Genomic DNA, 23,568 nt, shown 5'->3' with positions numbered 1-23,568 from the left:
AGACTTAATTAGTGGCCGGTAGTCTGGTTGAAGGAAGCATGGAGATCCGCGAGCAACTGACAGACTAAAGGCTTTCAAAAGTAGCGTCAGCTGGCACATGTGACGGTGCGAAAGGTGGTCACCTGGCCCACAACTCTTTGATGAATACGAATAGACGATGAGCGAGTGAGCTTAGACAGCAGTGGTCACTAGTTGATGCTTCCGCAGTAGGACAGGTGTGAGTCTCCAATGTCACTTGAGCCCGGCATGCATAAGGTGTCGGGGGTCAACAGGCACAAAGTATGCTATCGTCTATACGGTCCTATAACCTTGATTGAGAATCGTGAAGTTGGAGTGCGCGTTTTGCTCTCTATATCTGGCTGTATGAGCCTCTCGGCTTAATCCACAACCACTCGATCACCTACTGCCACAGTCGGATGTTGCGACTCCCGGGTCGAAGCCGCCAACGTCTGGCTTTTCTGAGGGACGTGGCACATATGCGTCCCGAAGAAAATCTTGCCATCGAATCTCCTCGTCTTCGATAGCGTGACGAAAGGCTCTTGGCTCTTGTCCGCGGTATCTTGGTTGATACAAACCATGTGGCACCGGCGGCATGAGCCAAGCATCTTGAAGTCTTGATGTCCTATTTGGATCTTGCACCAATTGTCTTCCTCGTAAGCAAGATCGAGACCATCGTTAGTGTTGCCGGGCGAATCAAGTATGATATTTGCTCTAAAGACCGAAGGTGGAACCGGGTTGCCTCCATTCTGAACGATTTCGTTGTTGAGAGCTCGCAAGCTGGCCGTGTTGATGGCTAGAATAGGCGACTCGTTTGAGAGCAAGATCTTCCGCCTATCATTTTGCTCAGCGTCGGAGTCTGGAGGCGAGGGCGGAGTGATAGCTGGTATGGTTGGCAGATGATTGCTTTCATAACTATTGTCCCGGCCAGCGTGATTCTTCTGATGCTTTTGCAGGTGCGCCTTCGAATGTCGTGCGCTTTTATTGGCAGTCTGTCCTCCCGGCGGAAAGCGCGCCAATACACACGGAACATCTAGCACTTCAGAGAAGAAGTTGTTGATCTCTTCCGAGATGTAAGTTTTGGCGCTGATTTCTTCGCCACATACACGGGACAAAAGCGGCCGGTGCGATGATGATGCTGTTGACAATGATTTATGGAATAAGGCCGGGTTGGAGCTCAAGGGTACGCATACTGTTCGAGGCTGACTCTGATCTGACAGCCTATCAGTATATGTTACACGCAGCTGCCCGGTCTCGAAGTCCAGGAATGGCTTGACGAGGGCCATTCTGGGGTAACGCTTTTGGCTCAAGGCTTGGCCGGACCCTCTATGTAGCAGACACCACTCGCGGTCCCACAATAGGCCCTCAGGTCGCACTTCCCAGGCTGTGTTAGGCGGAACGATGAATCCGCCGCAGCTTTTGATAGGATATACGGTGATGCCAGCAACGAACAGGTCGTGCTGTGACTCCGTCCGGGAGGGCTTTGTGTCTCGCGGCACCTCATCAAGTGAAGTCTGCTCGCAATAGAACTCTGCGATGAATGCCACAAATGCATCGACATCAGCAATAATGCTCATTGCACCAAGACTAGCCCTTATAATACCGTTCGGTTTGCCTGCAATAATGTCGTTTTCAGATCCGCAACGGAAACCAGCAGAGAAATTCCTTTTTATTTCCCAAGGTTCAAGATCCAAAGCAGAAGCGATCCCACCGGGGTTGCACACTCCTCCAGTTCGAATATGGAAATTCTTCAGGCCCGCCAACTTTTCGACCTCGGCGAGGCTGATCCAAGCTCCGGCCTGATTGCGTATATTGAATGCTATGGTGGGCCCAGATGAGAGGGCCTCATCCAAACCTTGATCCGGCGAATAGATTTGGCACACGGGGACGCCATTGTGGTGACGCAGATGTTTGAGGCCTTCGTGTAGACGCCGCGTCAAGTATGAGACATGAGATGCCACGGCAAACATTGAACCAAATAACCTCCGGTGAGTGCGCATCGCTATATCCAGGGCCATGATGCTGTGGATAGGCAGTGTGCCGTCTTCGAGGCGCTCGTGTAGTCGATGAGTCTTGGGAGCATGCCATTGCTCTTTGTTGGTGACCACTGTCTCTACAGTACCGCCGCCGAAGTATTTCCTTGAATCGAAGATGGGAAACGCCTGCCGTCTCACTATCAAAGCCCCAAGGTCTGGAAACCCAAATATCTTCGAGAAGCTAAGCACCGTAAAGTCTGCAGCTGCGTCTGGGTTGCTGAGATCCAGGGGCGCGGCTGGTGCGAGAGCAGCAGCATCTAGGATCGTAAAAAAGGAGGTGTCGGATGGCCAATCGAGGTTTCTGAGGCGTTGCGGCCAATCTAATGGATATCTCCGACCATCCATATTCGACTGCGCAGCGTATGCGAAAAGCGTGGTAGGAATGCTCTCCGCCTCAGACCGAAAGGGCCTCCGGCCAGCCAGCCACTCCCCAACCGTGGCGTCGTCCAGGCAAATGCTAGTCCGAGCCTCTTCACGTACGCCAACCAGACTTGTGTGAGCTGACTGATGGTACGCATATCCGAAACCTCCAGGGACAGCCCTCAACGCCTCAGTCACGAGCTTGATGCCAGCCGTGGCATTCGCCACAAAGACGAGATCGAAGTCTTCCGGGTCAGCATTAAAGAACTGAAGGGCCCGCAGCCGAGTATCCTCAATACGAGCCGTAGACAGTTGAGACGAAGGTGATGTCGAGTGCGGATTTCCGAGAAGACTGCTTGTCATCTCGGCGGCAAACTCGTCCACAAGGGACTTGGGATACAAGGTTGTTCCGGCATGGTCGAGATAAACAGAACCTTAACTGGGTCAGCATGCCATATTCTAGTTTCGAGGATGTCGATGTTCCCAGATGACATACCGTTGAGCATGGGATACTCGATTTCTCTTAGCTTCTCAACCGCGGAATTGTATCCCATTGCTATACCTGAACCCCGGGCCGCATCCATCCTGGCGACCACGCCCCTGAAATTGCTCACCGTCCCGTCTTTGTCACCAGGAACATCGAGGCACTTCCGACTCAACTATACAAGTAAGAATGATGGTCTTATTTGGGAGCAATCACGCTCTGGCAGGCATGGTATTGGACGCAGGAAGGAAACACTGGCGAGATGCTGAGTAGACTCCATCTTCGCCGCTCAAACCCGTTCTTTAATTCATTCCGTTCATAAGACGGGCGCTTGCGGCCGAAGAATGGGGAGAACGCCGTGCCGGCCTTATCCAGGAGCAATCAAGAGTGGGGAAACGGGAGGCGCTATGACCACAAAACCCATTAACGATGTACCGACGTACCTGGCCCGAGCGGCGCGCGGTCTGGCAGTCTGGGTGCTGAGGTACCCACTCCAACGCGACAACGCGCTCAGGGGGCAAGTCGCGACGCGCCCGAGTTTAAGTGGTCCTTAAGCTACTTCTTTGCGCGACAGCTCTACCAAGCCTCTCTTTGCCAGTCTCTCCTTCCACACACATCTGTACATACATCCCTCCCCACAACCTCTACCTTCCCCTTCATTCATGCCTTCCGCCTTGGTCTGCCGTTGATTGTACAGAACCTGCATCTCAGTTTACCTCCATTGTACCGTCTGCAGCGACAACCATGGCTGTGAGCGTACTGGGCAAGAGGACCCGAGGGCTTCCTGACCTCAAGGAGCAGCAACTGCCCAATACCAGACGCTGCACAAGGCGCACTAGGAGCTTCCAGCAAGGCAATGACGAGAACGAGGACCCCGAGACCACAATCGACATCGAGGCAGAGGCCGATGACCAGTCGGATTCGGAGGAAGTCGCTTTCTTCAGCCCATCCGTGACCCGCACGCCGTCTGCACGCCGTACCAGAGACATCTTCAAATTCGAGGCATCAGACTATCGTGAGTGACATGCTTCCGCTGGAGGCCCAATTACTGTTCGTGCTGACGGTGTCTTCCCACAGATGCCAAGGCTCCCATAACGCCTTCCACCCCTCGTCACCGGGATGTCTTCGCCAAAGTGCCCGTTACCCCTCGACACAGGGTCATGTCTGTGGGCAAGCTGTCCCGTCGGATGACACCCAAGACCCCCCAGACACCTTCAACATCGCAGACCATCTACCACCAAGCTCGACAACTCTTCTCACGGAGCGCCGACCCCGGTCAGCTCATAGGGAGAGAAGAAGAGAGAAACACGCTGCGCAGTTTTCTTGAGCGCAGCGACTCGTCTCAGCCCTACGGCTGCCTCTACGTCAGTGGGCCACCAGGAACTGGTAAGAGCGCCATGGTCAACGAGGTTTCCAACGAATTGGTCGCCGAGTCATCGACAGTTCGCAAAGCCTACGTCAACTGCATGAGCATCAAGTCGTCGAAGGATCTCTATTTCACCCTATTGGAATCGTTGTGTGACGAGACCGAGATGACCGAGGAGGATGCCACTACGATGCTGCAAAAGATGTTTGTCCCGAAAAAGAAATCGTCGAGCGTGTACGTTGTGGTACTGGACGAGATCGACCACATCCTGTCTCTTGACCTCGAAAGTCTCTACAAGGTATTCGAATGGTCGTTGCAGAAGTCTTCCCGCCTTCTCCTGGTCGGCATCGCCAACGCACTGGACCTCACAGACCGCTTCCTCCCGCGTCTCAAGTCACGAAACCTCAAGCCTGAACTTCTGCCATTTCTGCCATATACCGCGGTGCAAGTTAAGACGATCATCACAAAGCGCTTGAAGAGTCTCCTTCCGAGCGACAAAGCTGCCTCGGACTTTCTTCCATTCTTCCATCCCGCCGCTATTGAGCTGTGCTCCCGCAAGGTGTCCAGCCAAACTGGTGATCTGCGTAAGGCCTTCGAGGTCTGCCGACGGGCCTTGGACCTGGTCGAGAATGAGACACGCCTGAATGAGGAGATTGATGCAAAGGACCAGATTCTACAGATGACACCTTCACGGAAAGTTCTGGGAGAGATGAAGAACGAGACATCGCCAGGAAAGAAGACTGGAAGAAGTGTTTCGTCTATTGTGTCCAGCTCTCTGCGCTCTCTCACAGTCGAGACAGCACCACGCGTCAGCATTGCTCACCTCAACAAAGTGACGGCGGCGGCCTTCAGCAATGGTGCCAACCAGCGCCTCAAGACGCTGAACCTGCAGCAGAAGGCCGCCCTGTGTGCCCTGCACGCACTTGAGAGACGAAATCGCGAAGCCTTTCAAAACAGCGCATCTGGCATAGCTGGCAAATCTCCTAGGACGCCATCGAAATCCAATGTCACGGCGCCTACTATCAAGACGCTGTTCGACACATATGCTCTTCTCTGCAAGCGATCCGACGCGGTGGCGCTGCACCCACTTTCCAGCTCCGAATTTCGGGAAGTCGTGGGCAGCCTGGAGACCTTGTCTCTTGTTGCCGCCGTTGACGGGAAGAACGGATCTTTCGTCGCCGGGTCACAGCCAGGTACCCCAAGTGGCAGGAAAGGCGGAAGGAAAGCCGCTTTTGTGGGCGGTACTGCAGACGACAAGAGGGTGGCCAGCTGCGTCGGAGACAGAGAAATCAATCAGGCTGTCGACGGGCTCGGGGCTGATATCCTGAGGAGCATACTGAGCGGAGAAGCTCTAGACTGATCTTTTACTGATTTACAATACCGGGCTTGCATCTCATGGTCCGCGACTGCATGGCATTGCATTATAAAGGAATGCATGCTGGGGTAACAAAAAGGAGGCATGGAAAGAAGACTTATTGTATAAACACATTGTTAGGAGTACGGTGCTTGATATTACGGCGTTGAGGAATTGGGATACCCGCGTCAAGGGCGACGCAACCTTATCAGGTGTATAACAGTCCGCAAAAGGGCCAGAAGAGCAAAATAATTTGAAAACACACCAGTCAGGGACACCATTCTCCTGTTGAAATTAAGTACATGCTTGAAAGCTTCCCCGCATAGAACGATATGAGTGCATGCATCACTCGCATGACTTCCTCCCTTCCGAGTCGATCGTCGAACAGATGGCAGAACGGGCAGTCTGTTCAGTCCCTCTATCTTAAACCCACTGTGCCGTACTCAATAAAGCGGACCATGAAATAACACAACAAAAATTAACTATCTCTTGAGCGCATAGCCCCGGGGTTGTATGGCCACATGCGCCTCCCCAAGACCGGCCGCTGACGAAACGAGCTGAAACATTGTACAGCCCCAAGAGCAAATGAATTCCTGGGGCGAATGGTGATTATTATATCCCTCCCTCGCAGTTGAGTAGTCACGGTCGAAGACAGGTGAAGCTCGGACAACTGGACGCCCTTGACCACCCCGGCGTCACCCTACATGATGCGAATCTTATAATCGGCCTCTCCCCAGGTGGGCAGCTGTTCCTCACTCGAAGTAGCCTGGACGGGCCAACTGACGACCTCGATGCTCAGGCCCGCGACGCCAGCCGGGTCAGCCTCGGCTCCGTCCCCACGGACGACGCGGGTCGAAAGGTACTCGCGCAGGAACGGCTCGACGTCCGCGTGGTCCATGGACGCAAGCGTCCCCTCTGCCACCTCGTCGACGAGGGCCGCTGTCAGGGGCACGGTGCCGGCGATGTACTCCGCCCCGGGCGCCAGCTTCTTCAGGCTCGCGATCGAGGGCGGCGAGGCGAAGACGCCCATGGAGCCCACGTAGAGCGTCTGTCCGTCCGGCCCGCCGAGGTCGAGGTTGACTGTGAAGGGCCCGTCGAGGGCTTGCCTCATCACTCGGACGTTTGCAATCCACTCCCGGTACTTGCCCTGCTCCGAGATGATTTTCGTGACGGGCAGTGAGGCTATTGATCGGCGGCCGCGACCCATGTACCACCCTTCCTCGTCACGGCCGTGCCGTACTGGATTGCCGCGGCGGTTGGAGCGTTTAGACTGGGCCTTGAGGCTGTTCGGGCTGTATGAGTCGTAGAGTCGGTTAACTATGGTGGTCAATTGAGCCTGCCCGTTGAGGACCGAGGTCTTGTTAGACAGCGATATCCCCGAACTGGCCAGCTCGCTGTATGTATACCCCAGAGCTGCAGTGTCGCGGAGCATGTCCGAGGTCCAGAAGTCCCCGTTGACATTTGAGTAGAATGGCGTCAAGGGGGAGGCGGAATCGAGTATTTGGCCAACGGATGTGGTGTACGAGTTGACCCGGGCAGCCTCAGGGACAATCCACGCATCCGGATGGAGCCCCTGCCATATGGCAAATATGCGATCGACGTTGCAGTGATGGAGGAAGAATAAGGGGTCGAAAGCTGAAAAGGGGACGATGGTCATGTGGCCCTGGTGACCCCCAAGTTCGGCGTGGAGATTGTCGTGAAGGTTTTCGAGCGAGTCTTGTTTAGTGTCATCTATGCTCCAGCCTTCGTTGCTGAAGATGGTGTAGTTGCTGTAACCTGTGAAAAGATTGTAGAGCCTCTGCTGATTCTGGCTGATGTACAACATAAGATTGGTGTTGATGGCGGAATTGTTTGACATGGCGTCTGGCTGTGTACTCGTTGGAGCCCTCCTCGTAGCCGTCCAGTCTGCCCACTAAAAACGGTGTCAGTACCAGGTGCCAGTTGAAAAGACGCAATTTCTTTACTCACTGGTGCCACATTCTCAAAGACCCCTCGGCTGGGGGGCTTGAAGCTGTAGGCGAAGAGCGGGTTATCAATGGTCTGCGTTCCATGTGGCCCGGAAACATTGATCTTAGGATTGCCTCCAATGCTGGCAGGAAGCATACTATCCCTGGAGGTCACTGGAAGTGTGGCCCAGTCGAAATATGGAGCTCTGCAGTCGGCAGCAGCAGATTCAAAGCGGTTTTTGGCGGCCCCTGAGTACGTAGTGGCAATGAACTGCATCCGCTGGCAGAGCTCTTGCTGTTACTTCTATGTCAGTGCTGTGCTGATATACTTTAGATTTGAAGTGGCGGAGCCATGTATAGCTAGACGGAATGCTGTAACCGACCTCATACAATGCCACATACGCACGATGCCATGTTGGAAAGAGAATGTCTTGATGGTGGCAATAGCCAGTATACTCATTGCCAGGAGTTGGGTACACCTCGCTCCAAGGCTCAAACGGCACACCATGTAGACCTGTTGGTTTCAAACAACTCATGTCAGACTGGGGAGAAAAGACCTGGGTGGTTCATGGTGTCCGGACAAAAGGAGGCAAGTGAAACATACCGCTGATGGCGAACCAAGATGTAGGAAATGACTGGTCTGTCCACTGCATCATGTCGAGGGCCAGGATGTACAAGGTCCACTTGTCCTGGTCATTCTGGAGATCGTGAATATCAGGCCGACTGGGGACCGGTCCAGGGCCAACTGGCATCCCAGTCGTGACGATGATACTGCCTCCAAGCTGCCGTTTTGTGTGATATGCTTCAGCGACGTTGAATTTATAGTCGTATGACTGACCAAGAGCCAGAGAAATCATACAGCAGCACAGAATGCAAACAATGCAAAAGCCGTGACTCTTCTGTTTGTGAGACGACATCTCTTCGTTTCAATAAAGGATGGCATGTATGAGAGGGGAAGAAAGATGCGTGTCACGCGTGGTGTCGAGTTGACTGGCAAGATGGCCGGCACCCTCTGGTAGAGTGTGGCAGGGTGAAAGTGTGCTGAGTTGGCAGCTGTCGGTTGGAAAGGGAGGGTGTTCAACGACCCTCCGAAAAAGAACGGATCAGTTGACAGACAGCAAAGAGTGATATCACCACGAAGTATGAAGGGAAGGGTGAGGTTGCCAAAGACGAGCCGGAGCTGTGGTGTTGACCAGTGACAGGGCTACTAATGCGTGCGCAATACCCTAAATCTCTCAGAAAACGAAATAGAAGCGGATTCACTTGGGAAAGGAGTGACTGCCAGTCAGTCGTCCGAAGACAAACGAAGGTAGGAAGGAAGGAGCAGCCCTGGGATATCCAGTCCACGTTATTTCCAGACGAGTGCCAAAAGCTTGTCAGTCGTTCGGGCCTCCACGGCCTCCCTCTCGGCCCTCTGTCTTTCGGATATAAAAGGCCACGCACAGCACACACAAGCCGAGACCATACGGTCGATGAGGCGTGCTGCGCCAGCCAGCCGGGAGCTCTGCAGGTCGCGGCCGTCCCAATATGCCGCTCATTTATTCAGGACACCCTGCCGGTCGTGCTTTTCCCGAGATCAGACAGGCCGTCTCCCGAGAAAAAAGCAACGCCGTTGGAAATTAAAGGCCGAGTCCAACAATGGCCAAATTGCAACGAGGCACATATCTGGTGCCTTCTGCCTCCCTCGTTGAGACCACGGCAGTCACCTTTTCCTCCTCTCGCCAAGCAGCGTGTGATGCGAGGGCGACACGCGTGCAGGCGATGCCAATGACGCGAGGACAAAAGGAGATTTTTCCAAGACATGGCTCCCGTCGAGCAGCGCTGCTCTCGGGCGGCAGCACACATGAGCCTCGAGTTCAACAAAGGGCTCGGTTATGCAGCTTGCCTCGCATGTGCGACCCTGTCTGGGATTGGAGGGAGCACTGGTAGCGAAAAATTGCGTCCCTGTCAGCCTGAGTGGTGATGAACTCGTCATTTTGACAGTTGACAGAAAGCCTCATGGCTTTCCTGGCGCCATCTTGGGTCATCCTGGGCGTCGCCAAACAATACCGGTTGACCTGGGCGGGCCTCTGCCCACGGAAACTCACCCAATATCGGTGCGACCTTAAATTAGACAGACCATTGCTAAACCACGAGTATGCTATTTGCCTTGTCCTCCTATGAAGAAACTGCTACCGCCGGTGCATCTTGCTTCCATCCGTCCAGTCCAATTTTCTTCACCCGCTTCCCAGGGCGGTCCTTGTCGACCGGGTCGACGTGGTATTTCAGCTTGACTCCCATGGCCGCGAGCTCCACATCCAGGTACTTCAGCGCACCAGGCACGACGATTACGGTCGTGTCCTCGCCGCCGACCCATTGAACACCTTGACCGTCCTCCCAGATCTCACCATCCAACTCTGTGAGATCCGTTTCATCATCGAGCCGCCTGGCACAGTTCCTACATCGGACGGTGTCGATGGTCTTCTTCTTGCCTACGTACGGCGTGACTGTTGGCTGCACAGAAAGGAAAGAGCCGCACGTGCGGCAGACCCACGACTTTGTGTAGTCTGAGCAGTTCAGCAGCCGATCTTGCAAGAGGAACGCGGTACCATGGGCGAGAAGAGCGTCGCGTTCCATTTCTCCGACACGGATACCACCACCCTTTTTCCTGCCTTTGATGGGCTGACCCGTCAGAGGCACCACTGGTCCAGTGGTTCGTACTTGGTACTTGTCGTTCACCATGTGACGGAGACGTTGGTAGTAAACGACTCCGATGTAGATGTCCGCAGCGAACTCCTCACCAGTGATTCCAGAGTACATAGGCTCGTTTCCGTGGTAGTTGTAGCCGGCCTTCATCAGCTGGTGACCGAAATAATCGCCGGCGGTGTTCTGCTCGTCGAACCTGAAGGGCGTCGAATCTTGGGCCAGGCCGTGCAATGCACCCGCCTTACCCGCAAGTGATTCCACAAACATGCCAATAGTCATACGAGACGGGAAAGCGTGAGGGTTAATAATCACATCAGGCTGGATTCCCGACTCCGAAAATGGCAGATCGATGGACGGCCATTTTTGAGAGCAAACACCTTTCTGGCCGTGCCTAGATGAGAACTTGTCGCCAATGGTGGGAGAACGGGGTATCCGGAATTTGATGGACAGGTTTTGGGCGGGCTCGTTGCCGTTCTCACTGCCGATTATCCGGACTTCCTCAACGTACGCAACTTCATCCTCCTTGTACTTTTCGAAGTGCGTCATTCCATCCTTGTTCTCCAGTCCGCCGTGCCCGTCGGGAGAGACAGTGTGCCACGCGCATATAAGGTCACCAGCCTTCAACTCCTGGCCAATATAAGGGAGACCATCCTCATCGAGCGTGTCACGGTGCCATGGCCGAGTCGTTCCTTTTGGTGCGAAACCGAACATCTTCTCTATCGTGGCGGATGACCGAGTTCTTGAATCGTCTTTGAGACTGATCTTCTTGGTCTTGTAGATTGTGCCGTGTCCAAAGCCCCTTTCGTGTGCGGATTTGTTGATAATCATAGCGTCGTCCATGTCGTAACCAGTATAGGATATGACTGCGACGACAGCGTTTGTGCCGTTGGGGAAGTTGTCGAAGCCATAGGCATTGTGGAGAGGGGCTCTCACGATAGGCGTCTGTCCGGTTTGCAAACGGTACATCTTGTTGTCCGTGCGATGACGGATAGCAGCTCCTGGAGTTCCCATGGTTTGTTTACCCATTTGACATTGGTACATGTTTCGAGGAGATTGGTTGAAGTCGGAGAATGGGGTCATGTTGGCCAAGATGGACAAGATGTTAGTAGGGTCGAATTCGACATGCGTCGACTCTCCGGATATGATCTCATTCTCAACACAGGCGATCGACATGTAAGGTTGCTCATATGGGCCAACCAAGTCCTCCTTCTCCAGCGGCAGGTACTTCACTGGTCTCACCATCCTCGAAGGTTGAGAGGACATGTAAATACCAGGATAAGACCCTCCCTTTGAAGGCGGCACGTAACCGATTTCGAGGGACTTGGGCACCCGGTGAGTACCTTCCACCTTCCAGAATCTCAGAGTGTCGGCGATACGCTTGGACTGCTGGGGATTGCACCAGCCGATGATCCTTCCGTCGAGCATTACAACGACACTCTCGTCCGTTGCAGCCGAAGATATCCCAACCACACCGAGCTCGAAAGCCAGCTGTGGGACCGAGGACGCGTCTACCCCGCTCGTCATAATTTGACACTTGTGGGCCAGATGGTTGAGCAAACCACAAGGAGCACCATCAGGGGTATGTACTGGGCAGAGGAAACCCCAAGACTCCGGCAGCAGTTTTCGGACTGTTGTCGTTTTCAGTTGAGCAAAGAAGCTACCACGATGGACCATGCGAAAATGGCTGATGAATCGCAGGAAATTAAGCTTCTCGGCAACCACAGTGAAGCCCGATGTCTGTTGCAAGTCCAAACCGGAAGGACTCATCAGGTTGCCCGTGGAAAGGAAATACTCCAAAAGCTGCCCGAGGTTTTCTGTCGTCTTCCGGAATATTGCTGCCGGGAAATCCTTGGCAAACTGGTCTGATGTGAAGTTGTTGCCAGGCTTCTTCCTCAAGTACTCTCTGAGTGAAGCCCTGACACCAACGGAAAGGAGCTCGTCTAGACGCTCCTTCAATATTTGGCCGTACAAGAAACCGCCCAAAAGGATCTCCTGGTTTTGAACAGCATCGGGATTGTCCACAGCACAGTCGCCAGCGACGAGGGCGTACAGCTTTCGAATCATGAACAGGAGCATTTTGAACTTGTCGGCGTCCTGCTCCTCGGTGACGTTGACGTTGCCCAGGTGGACAAGCACGATCCGGCGCAGGAACTCTGTGCCCACCTCGTAATTCGACATGGTGTCTGGAACTCCAAGGACGACCCTGAACTTCTCTCCGAGGTATGATCGTGTTTTCGTCTTGCTGTACAGCCCGTAGCTCTTGTATGTGCGGAGGAGCAACTCGACACGGTCCGTTAGGAACGTGTTTTCGGAACCCTTCGAGCCCGCCAGACCAATCAAGCCTTCAAAAATCTCCCGGTCGTTGGTCTCGACCAATGCCTTCATGATCATCATGACCGGAACAAGGTACTCGTTCTTCCTCCAAGAGAACCGGAAGGTCACATTGCCGTCATTCAAGTAGTGCAGGACGTTCGTCTGGGATGTCTCGTCAGGTCGAACACATCGCATGATGATACCGTAGGGGGTGTATGCGTGTCCTCGGTTCTGGAAACTCGGACGATTGATGGCGAGAGGGTAGTTCCGTTTGTTCATCAGTAACATTCGGATGATTTTCTCGTTTCCGTTCACGATGAAGTAGCCGCCGAGTTCCTCGGATTCCTCTTTCCTCTTCACAAGAAGAGCGGGAGAGTTGTTCTCCAAGTGGCACTTATTTGACTGTTGACTTGTGAGAAGGTTGTTCAAGATTCGTGGCGGCCGAGGATTATCTCTACCTTGATCATAATGGGCATATTTCCCAACTCCCGGACAAACTCGAAAGGGTCCCCGTCATTGATTGTGTATTCGAGAGTGGCCGTCAACTTGCCGCGGTATGTGGCATGTCTCTCACGAGCCTCGGCAGGGAAGATCTCGCGCGTCTTTGCGAACTTGTTGGAGGGTGGAAGCATCGACTTTTGAAGTTGTACGCTCTTGTATCGGATCGTCAACTTGTTCCTCGCGTTCGCGGAGGTGCCATCGGGGCTATCATAGTAGACTTTGGCTCCAATGTCTGCCAGACCATGGGCTATGAGACCTTGCCTTCCATCGGAGGGGAAGAGGGCGTTGAAGGACTCGATGTGGGGGTTGACGGCGATCTGTAGGAGAGGATATGCGGTGTGATCTGTGGGAGGATTCCGGAATAGGTCTTCACGGCGCAGGGTGTTGTACTGGTGATCCCATTGGGTCTTGGTCCTTGGAGGAGCCATGACGGGCAGTCTGGTCTGTGAGAAGGTCAGAGGTGCTGTGACGTGCACCCTCCCTGGGCGTGAACTTACACCACGTCGTGGCGGACAGAAGGGGCGACACTTGGTCAGGAATGCGGAACCTTGACAGTCTGGTGTCGTAGAGTCTTGCCCCTTCGTCAGAACTTCCCGAGCAGACCAGGGGAAACGCAGGCGAATTCCATGCAGTCAATGCAAGACAGCAGCTAGAAAAGTTCAAGTCGATTTCGTACCGAAAAGATTTGAAAATCTTTATCGGTCGGTCGCGATAAGGGGACCCCTGCTCGTTCCTTTCTCCAGCCCGCCATAGCTAACGTCCCCTAGCGTATGCTACCCAGGTACCCAGCCAAGCCAGCCCACTCGGTGGGCTGGTCAGGCAACCCTGTACGGAGTATGTACATGAGCAAATACCTTGTACCTACCGGGCTCCTAGGTGAGTAGGTGGTCCAGGTCTCTTCGAAAAATGGCCCAGCACTCGGTCTATTTCCATTGAAGAATCATGTTGACCATGAGGTAGGTAAGACAGATGGCCCGAGTCATTCACAGCAAGGCAGAGTCTTGGACAAGCAGACTGCTGATAATGGAGCAGCAGCAGATGGATCTCCAGCCTCCGTACCCTACCCAAGGTACAGGTCCATCCGGCTGGCCCAGACTACCAGACGAACGAGCATGCCCGTTCAGGACGCTATCTAGCAGACTAGGCGGTGATGGGCCCGTTTCGAGATCTGAGCCGAATTGCTGCACCCACCACAGAGCTTCGTTGGGCCACAGATGACTGCTGCCATTGGACATGTGCGCACAATGTGGCAGGTTGCCTGAGGTGCGACACAAGCCAGCCGGTGAACCGGTGTCACCCTCTCATCCAACCCCCCTTCACCCTTCTTTTCCTTCCGGGCCCCCTAACCCACCCCACGGACCACTGCGCCGACGGGAGGGAGCCCTGCCATTAGCTGGGTACCTGTGCCGCAGCAGCACCACTGCTGCAGCCAGCACGAGGCAGGTTGGCAGGGCACGCAGCGCGGGGGGGCGGGGGGGGCTGGGCTGAGGGGACGTTGAAGAAGGGCAGAGACAAGGCCAGGCGGAGGAGGAGGGAGGCCTGGGAGGGAGGGCAGTGATGAGGTATCTATCCATGGGTGCCAGATGGAACCACAGCCGAGCAGCGAATCGCCGTGTGGGCTGCCGGCCAGGAAAGAGCCGTCGCGACATCGAGGCCCAAGTTGTCGACCCAACCCAGGCCCGAATTGCGGCCTCAGGCTGGTCCCGAGGGGCGCCGTGAGCCAACCAGGTCGCCGATGCTGCCACGGCTCTGCTGGTGCGCTGCGCGGAGCATAGAGGCGATGCATATGCACCTGCAGTCCAGCTGCATCACCTTGCAGCCCAATTCTACCTCACCTTAGCACCCACACGCCACAGCAGCCCAGCCCAGCTCCGTCCGCAACCAGCGTTGGAAATAGCACATGGTGCATGCAGATTTGCTCCCGCACCACACCTGCACCCACGCCTGCACCACAGAGAGAGCCTGGGAGCCTGAGAGCCTGAGAGCCTGCATAACACACACACATGCTGCCTGCCTTGCCTTGCCTTGCCTTGCCTTTGCCTTGCCTTAGACTCCGCTACCCGACCCTGCTCCTTGCTCCCTGCTCCCTGCTCCCTGCTCCTTGCTCCTTGCTGCTCCTGACGAATTTTCGTAGCTGGGGCCTGACGCTCCAGGTTCCTCTTCACTCCTCGAACCCCAACCGCCCCCGGTGCCCGCTACTGCCCAGGTGGCCATCATCATCATCGCCCTCGTCATCCGCCCACACAGTCCCATGAGGGGGCCCCGCTCGACACCCGCCCGCACTGCACTGCATCATCTCTTCCCGCTGCAGAGAGACCCTTGGGAGGCCACTTTAGATTTCTGTACCACAACCCTGCGCCCTGCATCCCTTGCTGCCGGTGTTGTTGTGGGTGACCAGGTCCAGAGCAGCGCAGACCTGTCGTGGTTGTTACTTGGGCCTTTGTTCTGGGGGTCGCACACATAAGACGGCCGGCCGCCCAATCATCCCGAGCTCCCTGACCCCGCCGTTGAACATTGTGCATCTTCTCACTTGGCCAGTCCTCCTGCAGTTTTACTTCTCTCGGCCAGCAAAAACCCCACGCCTCTTCCCTCGACTGCCCGGGACGTCGGTCACCAGGACAGCCGCCGCAAAAGGAAAAAAAGAGGACGATTCTTCCTTCTTCATCGGGGCTCCTCCGCTGGGCGATGCCCCCTGGTGCCTGCTCTGCTCCCGCGACACGGCCCACTTGTCACGAGGTATGTGTGTAATCTACATGGAAACATGGCAGATCCCAAGCCACGAACCCTACCTAGCAGCAAGCAGTGCCAGGAGTCGAGTAACCAGCGTCCGTCTCCGTCCTGCGTCTCCGTCCTGCGTCTCTGTCTGCAACCAGTCCCTGCAGTATCTGGGAGTGCCCAGCGGCAGCCTCACGTCTTCCTGCATACCTTACACTGCTCTCGACCTAGACGCCCCCAGACCGTCGTCGAATGTCGAATGTCGAATGTCCCGGGGGCTGCTCGCGTTACGCGTTACAGAATGCATGCACTGCACTGCAACTAGGCCAGACTCCAGCCGGGTGTTGGTCCGCCAGAGGCGGCTTCTCCCGGGGCACGTCGTCCTCTCGCGTTGCCCCGCGGGTTCTGTCCTACGGGTCCGAGAGGCATGCATTGCAGAAAGATAGATCGGTCCGATCGCAGTGCCGCCCTCCTCTGTCGCCTGGCTGTCGCCTGGCTGGCTGTCTGAATACTCAAGCCTGTCGCTTCGCATCTCTCGCACTCTCTGCCTTTTTGGGACTGTGCTGTTCACGTGCCTCCAGTATTTCATATTCAAGCGCTCCTCACGTCTGCAGTCGCTATTCTAAGCACCGTCCCGCGTTTACAAGGTCTCGTCGTCCGTTCTGACAGCTCCACTCTAACGAATAGAACCCCAGTCCTAGCCGCTGCTCCCCTTCGCACGTCCCAACGCAAGGAACCCCGTCCGGCATCGACTTTGCGCCCCCATTTTTCGAGGTGGAGAGTTTTCGCGCTCCCACCAAGCCGGCTCGCCCATATCACTCAATATCCTCGATGCGCGACAACAGAGAAACGAACCGTCCGCTGATCGCATAGAGCCCCCGAGAGCATCCTAGCATCCTGTGGCTGCGTCAACCCTTCGCCGTCAGCAGCCCTCCCCACCTGGCGCGCTTTGCCAAGCCAAGAAAAAAAAGAAGATACCACGGCGCAGGGACCCTGAAAGCAGCCCGGCCGATCGCACACCCCGCGCTTGTCCATCGTCTCTTCGGCGAAGCTCAACATCACTCGACGCTCGGGCCTCTCCTCGTCGCCTCATACCTCACACCTGAACCTCCTTCTCTCTCTTCTTCACAAACACACACTTAGTCGAGTTTCGAAGTGCCCAGTAAGCTCGGATCATGGCGGGCCTTTTTCGTAAGGTGTACGACTGGTTACTCAGAACTTTCTGGTAAGCCTACACCACCGGACAACTCATCCCTGAGTGACCCGTGCCTGCGTGCCCGCATCTCTTGAGCTGCCCGGCCGCTAGAGATTCCCGTCCTCGTCTCCAGCAGCCGAATCATTCTAATCGCATTGCACAGGGCAACGGAGATGGACGTCACCATGATAGGCCTCCAGAATGCAGGAAAGACTTCCCTGCTGAGGGTGTTATCGGTAGGTTCCCGTTGCTGACCCCGGTCGATCCACGCAAAACTGACAGCATCGTCTCCCAGGGCGGCGAGTTCACCATCGAGTAAGCGCACCCTTCATTCCTTTCTCAGACCGCGGTGACTGTCGCGACGCTGCAATTTCCTGGGGGAGGCTTCTCACCACTGCGGCGCTGTTTGCAACTTTGACTAACCGAGGCGGCGCGCAGTTCGATCCCAACGGTCGGCTTCAACATGAAGAAGGTACAACAGGGGCATGTGACCCTAAAGTGCTGGGACCTCGGAGGGCAGCCCCGGTTTCGGACCATGTGGGAGAGGTACTGTCGGGGCGTCAACGCGATCGTCTTCATCGTGGATATCGCGGACATTGAGCTCCTGTCTCAGGCGCGCGAGGAGCTCCATTCGGTCATGAGCAGTCCGACCCTGGAGGGTATTCCCCTTCTCGTCCTGGGCAACAAGTCTGATCTTCCGGACAAGTTGACCGTGGATGAGCTGATCGACGCCATGGACCTAAAGAGCATCGGCCACCGAGAAGTCTCGTGCTATGGCATCTCGGCCAAGGAAGAGACCAACCTCGACGCGGTCCTCCAGTGGCTGGTGAAGTTCGCTCACAGCAGATGAAGGTGCCCGGCCTCGAACGATTCCCTTCTCTCATCCGACCCGGCACTGCTTTGGGAACTCAATCCCGGATCAAGTCGGTCGCTTCTTTTTGGCGCAGCGGGGCCTCGTAACGACGGCGGCGGCGGGCAGCTCTGGGTTCGAAAGACGTTTCACATCTTGGCCGGCGACGACCACTTCACACCAAAAAAAAAACCTACCACTCTCAAGTATCCCGGAGGGCCTGCGGCATGGACTGTTTTGAACACTGTTCTTCCATCTGGACTGCCCCGGGTTGCGCCTCTGTCTTCCCCCGACTTTGACTCCGAATGACACGTGCCGACATTGTTTTCATCGCATCAAAGGCAACGCCCCCACGGGCTGGGAGAGAAGGTCTCCTGTCACCATCCGAATTGAGAAGAGTGATGATCGGGCGGTCGCCTTGGGGACGACGACCAAGTCCGCCTGGCTTTTCTTGTGTCCTTGCTTATTTTCCTTGCACACATACCTTGCGAAAGAAGTTCTATGCATGGCCTGCGACGCGCATGGGGTAGTTTGAATATTTTGAGGATTTCTGATGGATATACCTGGGTAATCACATCAATGATGACGAAGCCATGAGCATGAGCCACACAGCATCAGCATGAGAATTATATACCAGAAATCTCAATCACTCGATGATATTCCCTGGGGTGACAATGTAGTAAAAGGGCAAAGTACCAGAAGTTGACAGGCAAGAAGTGAAAGAAAACTGGTAGAGGTCGACCCGGCAAGGAAAAAACGTGGTTGTGGGGATTGGGTCGGGCAGGATCCTGGGAAGACTTGACAAAGATGGAAATTGCCCCAAGCTCAGACCAGCCAGGGACCCCGACGTCGAGGCGACGAGTGCGGTCAGGGGCGCAATGCCTGGAGGGCCAGGCCAGGGCGAAGGGGCGTCAGAGGAGGTCAGAGGCCAGAACAGCCGAGCTGAAAAGAGCAACAGGGCAAGGCGAGCGTAGGGGAGAAATCAAAAAGGGATGGATGGTGAGGAAGAGAGAGATCAGATCGAAATCGAAAGGGAGCGGCCGCCAAAAGGAATTGATGGGGGGCGCTTCTTGAAGTCTTACCCGTCTGTGCGGCAAGTGTGAGTTGGCACGTCCTCATTCGCATCGCGAGAGCAAAGAAGAAGCCCGTCTCAGGTGGCTGATTGGCTGCCGAGCCGACGTGTTCCTGTATTATCCCATTCACTCACAACTCGACACCCCTCTCAGGCCCCAAGCTTTTTTGGCTTCCCGGTTTTCCCAGGGTCGGGCCTAGACTAGAGAGAGAGAAGTCTCCCGGGCCGCGTCCGTTTTTTTTTTTTTACCCCTTTGCCTGCTCTCTTTTTCCTTTTTTTCATGTTGCGGGAATTTCAAAAGAATAATTCTCATCCTATCGACAGCGTGGGGAGTGAATGACCTTGTCGGTCTGGGGAGCCAGCCAGGGAGGGAAGGGGGGGCCTTGTGGAGGGGTGCGCCGCCCCGTTGACGTGGTCGTGCATGATGCAGCTTGACAGCCAGCGCAGCGGCACCACCACCCACCCCCAGACCACCCCCCAAGCAGGGCCAGCTGCACTGGCACCCAGCAAGCGAGCAACAAGCCCCGGCGCCCAGCCCAGCAACCGGCAGTCTGGCAAGCGGGCCACCGCTCAAATGCACGAAACGAACACCAAGCACACACAGTCCTGTCCCCGTCTTGTGCTTCATACAGCACACACATACACACGCACGCGCAATTTCCCTCTCCATGGGTTCCTTTTCTGTCTCGGAGCCTGGCCTTGTTCTACGGGTCTCAGATTCGTCACAGTCAGTCCTCCCTCGGGCGCGCAGCGGGCGTGTGCGTGCATGTGCATTTGATGTTATCTCGCGGGCAGCCACGTCCGACCCGACCAGCTTCGGCGGGTGACAAGAGACGGCGTGTCTGTCTATTTCCGTCAATGATATCGCGGGTCTTGGCTTGCATGTCTTTGATTCGAGGGGCGCGAAAGCTGGGAGGGGATCACGAGTTTCGATGCCCAGCTGCCACGGGCACGCATGAAGACCTGACAGGATAACTTGCATCGTCTCTCCCCCTTTGTGTGCACGGCGGGACAGTCGATGCTAGTGCCGGCGGCCCCAAATAATGAGGTCAGAATGTCAGTTTGACCTTGTCGCGGAGAGACAGACACGAGGGCCGATGTCAATATGTACGGTCACGGCGCCAAGTACATCACATAAAAAAACTTCGGCTATTTTTCCCGCCGTCGGATCTAGCCGTGGCAGCGTAGACCGCATCTCTTGTAGACCACACACAGCCAAGACCTCTTGCAGTGCCCTTCCTCGATAACCGACATTGTCTCTACTCTGTTAAAATAATCACGCCCGCCGCGTCCTTCACGGCCAGCCAGCTCCCCGTGTCTGGCGAGACCGTTCACGAATACTTTCCTCATGGAACCCACGTCGCCATTAAGACAACTAACTACCCGGCCCATGGCCAGCTGTACAAACCAGAGTAGGCATCTCACATTCGCGCTGCTGGCCTCGGCAACGACTGGAATAGCGCCTGTCTACCCGCATCAAGGCAGACCTCAAGTCCTAGGTTTATTCCAGCATGACTTTGGGCTGGACATCCTCCACTAAATTTTGCGACTTGCTCTACCGGCGATTTTGATACTGCTGAGACGCCTTCCGAGGAGCTGTACCTCTTCACCGCCCATATAGAAGGTAAGGTATCCAGCGAATTAGATTTGATCAAAGAAGTAGCGCTTTTCACGCATATAACAATTTGGCTCGGACCATAGATTATCTGTCAATACTGAAGCACGGGGGATGACCCCAAGAGACTGGGCAACTAGTAGGCTGTGCTTTAAATTAAGTCTTTTTAAACACTGCCAGTCATTGCACTGCTATAGTGTGGGGAACCATTTCAAAGTTAATTGAATACAAAGGTGCTATTGTTCAAGAGAGGCGAGGCAACTAAGAACTCATGAGGAACAGTAGGTAAGTAAAATCCAGTTCTAAGACTACATATGTTCCCGTTAAATATCAATCCAGTCCACCTAGAAGAGTACCTAGGTAAGTAACGGACTACCTCTATAATTTCCAATTGCCGTAGTTCTTTCCCAGGACAAAGAAGGTAGCATACTATGCCATTATTACAAGCCGGCAAGGTCCAGCAAGTGATCTTCTTAGACTTCACGATCTTAGTATATTTTCCATATGCAACATTATTATTCACCTCATTGGGATTTCTGAACAATTGGGTTCAATGGGGCAGTAAACTTTCTCATTCAAAAGAATGAATTTGCAAAAGTTCATCCCATAGCTTGCATGGAAAGTTCTAGTATCTAGATCAAGCAAACAAGTCCTGGCTTACATGCGCATCATTCGACAACCTTTAGGCCTGATGGAAGTAACAAGACCAATCACTCCTTGTGTTTTCGCATGGTGTCTGTCTCAACCAATGTTTTCCAACACTTACAATCCAACATGATCGAAGGTAACTGCTGCGAGTGTAGCGTGTGTTTGGTCTCGCTAGGCGGAGTTGTATTCTGGGCTTGAGAATGAATCAAGACCGAAATGCATGCATGACACCTTACCACCGTTCTCATTCCACAGTCTCAATCCGACCACAGGACGTTCCAAATCAAAGAGAGTCTGACCAGAGCAATACTTAGTGGTTTCGTTTCTAATCCCCATACATATAAAACATATGTGGCGCCTTCATATAGTGGTACACGCTCAAGACTCAGCGTTTGGTTACTAAGAAAATACACCGCTAATAAAAGTACACAGAGACTACATTGCGTGGGCACCTGGCCTCAGCCTTGTGCCGCACGCACAAGGCTAGGACGCATCCCGAAGTCGACGGCGCCAGATTCAAACTACTACAAGAAACTGCAGAATCACCTTGCCTCATTTTCTCGGATACTACAATTCCGGGAGGGGTAGTCGGGGCAAGAAGAATAAGACACGTTGATTCTGCCCACCAGAAGAGAGTCCTTGACTGACCAGGATTGTCGACGCCGGTCATGCTCTGCACTCACGTGTGGCTTTTGGTGCCGTGTTCGCATGCACAAACTCCATATATGAAGCTAGTAGTCAAGTCATCTCATCACATTCCACCAGGCCGAAGGCCGAGTATCACATTGGATGGAGCCCCAATAAATATATCACTGGTGCCTTGGCTCTTTCGGGAAGCTCGACAAGTCTTGGCTTTTCTTGGCTGTGGTGATCGCCACGGATGTCCCAGTCAAAAGGGGACATGCCTCTTTAGGCAGCTAGGAGCTCTTCGAATGGGCGCATCGGGCAAAATTTAATGGGTGCTGTTCCGAAGGGCAGCTGTGAAGGCGAAAGACATAGCCGATAACCAACTCCCCAGTAGGTATATCGCTGTTGGATAAACATTAAAGACGTTTGGGAGAAGCGGACTTGAGTCTGAGCTCTTTACCACCAACAATCATCCTCTGATCCTCTCCTTAGGGCAACGATGAAAGCTCAAGCCCTTCTTCAATTCCTCAGTTTCGCTGCCGCAGCGGTCCCTCCTCGCCCGGCGCTGGGCGAAGAGACTTTTTTAGTCCAGCTCGAAAATGAGCAGAAATGGGTAACGCAGGAGGAGAAGCGCAATCTCCGCCTCGAAGGCACTGGCTTTATTGATAAGACCTACTCTTCGAACCTCGGCGCCGCAAGTCTGACATCCGCGGCCAAGAAATACGCATACCCAAGCGCTGCCTCACACAGCGCAGACGTCAAGCCGCTCTTTGGCTCGTTGTCGACCGACCTCATGAAGTCCAGGCTGACGACATTTTCCACCTTCCAAAACCGCTATTACAAGGGTGGGTACGGTGCTCAGTCTTCAGCTTGGCTCCTCGACATAGTCAACACGACCCTTGTCGAGGCAGGCGTGACATCGAGCCTGGGCGCGACTGTCGAGGCGTTCGCGCACCCGAAATGGAACCAGGACTCGATCATTGTCAAGATACCTGGCAAGACTGCATCGACGATCGTCATTGGCGCCCACCAGGACAGTGTCAACTGGAAGGCGTCCAACCAGCAGACTTCCCGAGCCCCTGGCGCTGACGACAATGGGTCTGGCTCCATGACGATCCTGGAGGCCCTCCGGGTCTACCTAACGTCGCCGGAGGTCCTGGCGGGAGAGGCTGTGAACACGGTCGAGTTCCATTGGTACTCCGCTGAGGAGGCGGGCCTTCTCGGCTCACAGGCCGTGTTTGACGCCTACGCTGCCGAGGGCCGTGATGTTGCTGCCATGCTGGAGCAAGACATGACCGGGTACTCCGCTGGCATGCAGACCGAGACACTTGGGGTCGTGACGGACTATGTGAACAAGGAGTTGACCGAGTTCATAAAAATGATCGTGGACACCTACTGTGACATTCCCTATACGGAGACAAAGTGTGGCTATGCTTGGTAAGCCAAAATTTCACCGTCTGTGTAGTTGGAACAATGAGATTGCATGACTGACAACTTGACCCTCAGCTCGGATTTTGCTTCTGCCACTGAGGCCGGCTATCAATCAGCGTTTGTCATTGAGGCACCATTCGAGAAGACTTCTCCGTATATACACACGGATGGTGACACCCTCGCGACGGTTAATTATAACCACATGAAGCAGCATGGACAGATGACTCTGGGGTTTGTGTATGAGCTTGCCTTCACGGCATTCTGATTATAGGCGCGGGGGCGGAAAACCATGGCGTTCGGGACTGCAGCTTCTCCAGTGTGGACGAGTCTTGTTGAGGTCCAGCCAAATGTCTTTTATGTTCACATATTGAAT

The 23,568-nt window shown here is 54.6% G+C and overlaps 6 protein-coding genes across 6 annotated transcripts; 3 read left to right on the top strand and 3 right to left on the bottom strand.

Moving 5' to 3' along the window:
• Positions 1-26: 26 nt before the first annotated feature.
• On the bottom strand, positions 27-3,197 carry KVR01_005555 (uncharacterized protein). Its single transcript, XM_044782092.1, has 2 exons — positions 2,890-3,197; positions 27-2,827 (listed from the first exon to the last, which is right to left on the bottom strand). The coding sequence occupies exons 1-2, from the start codon at positions 2,975-2,977 to the stop codon at positions 378-380; spliced, it is 2,538 nt and encodes an 845-aa protein (XP_044646000.1). The 5' UTR covers positions 2,978-3,197; the 3' UTR covers positions 27-377.
• Positions 3,198-3,621: 424 nt separating this feature from the next.
• KVR01_004961 (AAA family ATPase CDC6) lies at positions 3,622-5,603 on the top strand (the record flags this gene model as incomplete). Its single annotated transcript, XM_044784472.1, has 2 exons — positions 3,622-3,892; positions 3,955-5,603. 2 exons carry the CDS (start codon positions 3,622-3,624, stop codon positions 5,601-5,603), a joined length of 1,920 nt encoding a protein of 639 aa, XP_044645406.1.
• A 694-nt stretch (positions 5,604-6,297) lies between these two features.
• On the bottom strand, positions 6,298-8,460 carry KVR01_005657 (uncharacterized protein; the record flags this gene model as incomplete). Its single annotated transcript, XM_044789428.1, has 4 exons — positions 6,298-7,509; positions 7,566-7,838; positions 7,927-8,057; positions 8,148-8,460. 4 exons carry the CDS (start codon positions 8,458-8,460, stop codon positions 6,298-6,300), a joined length of 1,929 nt encoding a protein of 642 aa, XP_044646102.1.
• Positions 8,461-9,226: 766 nt separating this feature from the next.
• KVR01_005196 (DNA-directed RNA polymerase I core subunit RPA135) lies at positions 9,227-14,435 on the bottom strand. The gene is made up of 3 exons (XM_044794036.1): positions 13,540-14,435; positions 13,000-13,485; positions 9,227-12,943 (listed from the first exon to the last, which is right to left on the bottom strand). Exons 2-3 carry the CDS (start codon positions 13,468-13,470, stop codon positions 9,701-9,703), a joined length of 3,714 nt encoding a protein of 1,237 aa, XP_044645641.1. The 5' UTR covers positions 13,471-13,485; positions 13,540-14,435; the 3' UTR covers positions 9,227-9,700.
• A 461-nt stretch (positions 14,436-14,896) lies between these two features.
• On the top strand, positions 14,897-18,899 carry KVR01_005318 (uncharacterized protein). The gene is made up of 5 exons (XM_044783305.1): positions 14,897-15,778; positions 16,445-16,982; positions 17,116-17,188; positions 17,248-17,267; positions 17,391-18,899. The coding sequence occupies exons 2-5, from the start codon at positions 16,933-16,935 to the stop codon at positions 17,800-17,802; spliced, it is 555 nt and encodes a 184-aa protein (XP_044645763.1). The 5' UTR covers positions 14,897-15,778; positions 16,445-16,932; the 3' UTR covers positions 17,803-18,899.
• A 3,364-nt stretch (positions 18,900-22,263) lies between these two features.
• Positions 22,264-23,460, top strand: KVR01_005322 (uncharacterized protein; the record flags this gene model as incomplete). The annotated part of the gene is made up of 3 exons (XM_044786498.1): positions 22,264-22,746; positions 22,798-23,188; positions 23,243-23,460. The coding sequence occupies 3 exons, from the start codon at positions 22,264-22,266 to the stop codon at positions 23,458-23,460; spliced, it is 1,092 nt and encodes a 363-aa protein (XP_044645767.1).
• Between the last annotated feature and the right edge of the window lie 108 nt (positions 23,461-23,568).

Source organism: Diaporthe batatas (assembly GCF_019321695.1).
Source record: "Diaporthe batatas strain CRI 302-4 chromosome Unknown Contig00005, whole genome shotgun sequence".
In the NCBI taxonomy this organism is placed as follows: Eukaryota; Fungi; Ascomycota; class Sordariomycetes; order Diaporthales; family Diaporthaceae; genus Diaporthe; species Diaporthe batatas.
The sequence above is the reverse complement of the archived record's forward strand: the minus strand, read 5'-3'. Positions and strand labels throughout refer to the sequence as shown.

Excerpts from the sequence above, each read along its gene's own strand:
- KVR01_005555 (XM_044782092.1), bottom strand. The coding sequence starts at position 2,977 with ATGGATGCGGCCCGGGGTTCAGGTATAGCAATGGGATACAATTCCGCG. Across the intron at positions 2,828-2,889 it reads CGAGTATCCCATGCTCAACG|GTTCTGTTTATCTCGACCAT; the intron begins GTATGTCATCTG and ends GACCCAGTTAAG.
- KVR01_005196 (XM_044794036.1), bottom strand. The coding sequence starts at position 13,470 with ATGGCTCCTCCAAGGACCAAGACCCAATGGGATCACCAGTACAACACC. Across the intron at positions 12,944-12,999 it reads ATATGCCCATTATGATCAAG|TCAAATAAGTGCCACTTGGA; the intron begins GTAGAGATAATC and ends ACAAGTCAACAG.
- KVR01_005318 (XM_044783305.1), top strand. The coding sequence starts at position 16,933 with ATGGCGGGCCTTTTTCGTAAGGTGTACGACTGGTTACTCAGAACTTTC. Across the intron at positions 16,983-17,115 it reads TGGTTACTCAGAACTTTCTG|GGCAACGGAGATGGACGTCA; the intron begins GTAAGCCTACAC and ends CGCATTGCACAG. Across the intron at positions 17,189-17,247 it reads CCCTGCTGAGGGTGTTATCG|GGCGGCGAGTTCACCATCGA; the intron begins GTAGGTTCCCGT and ends ATCGTCTCCCAG.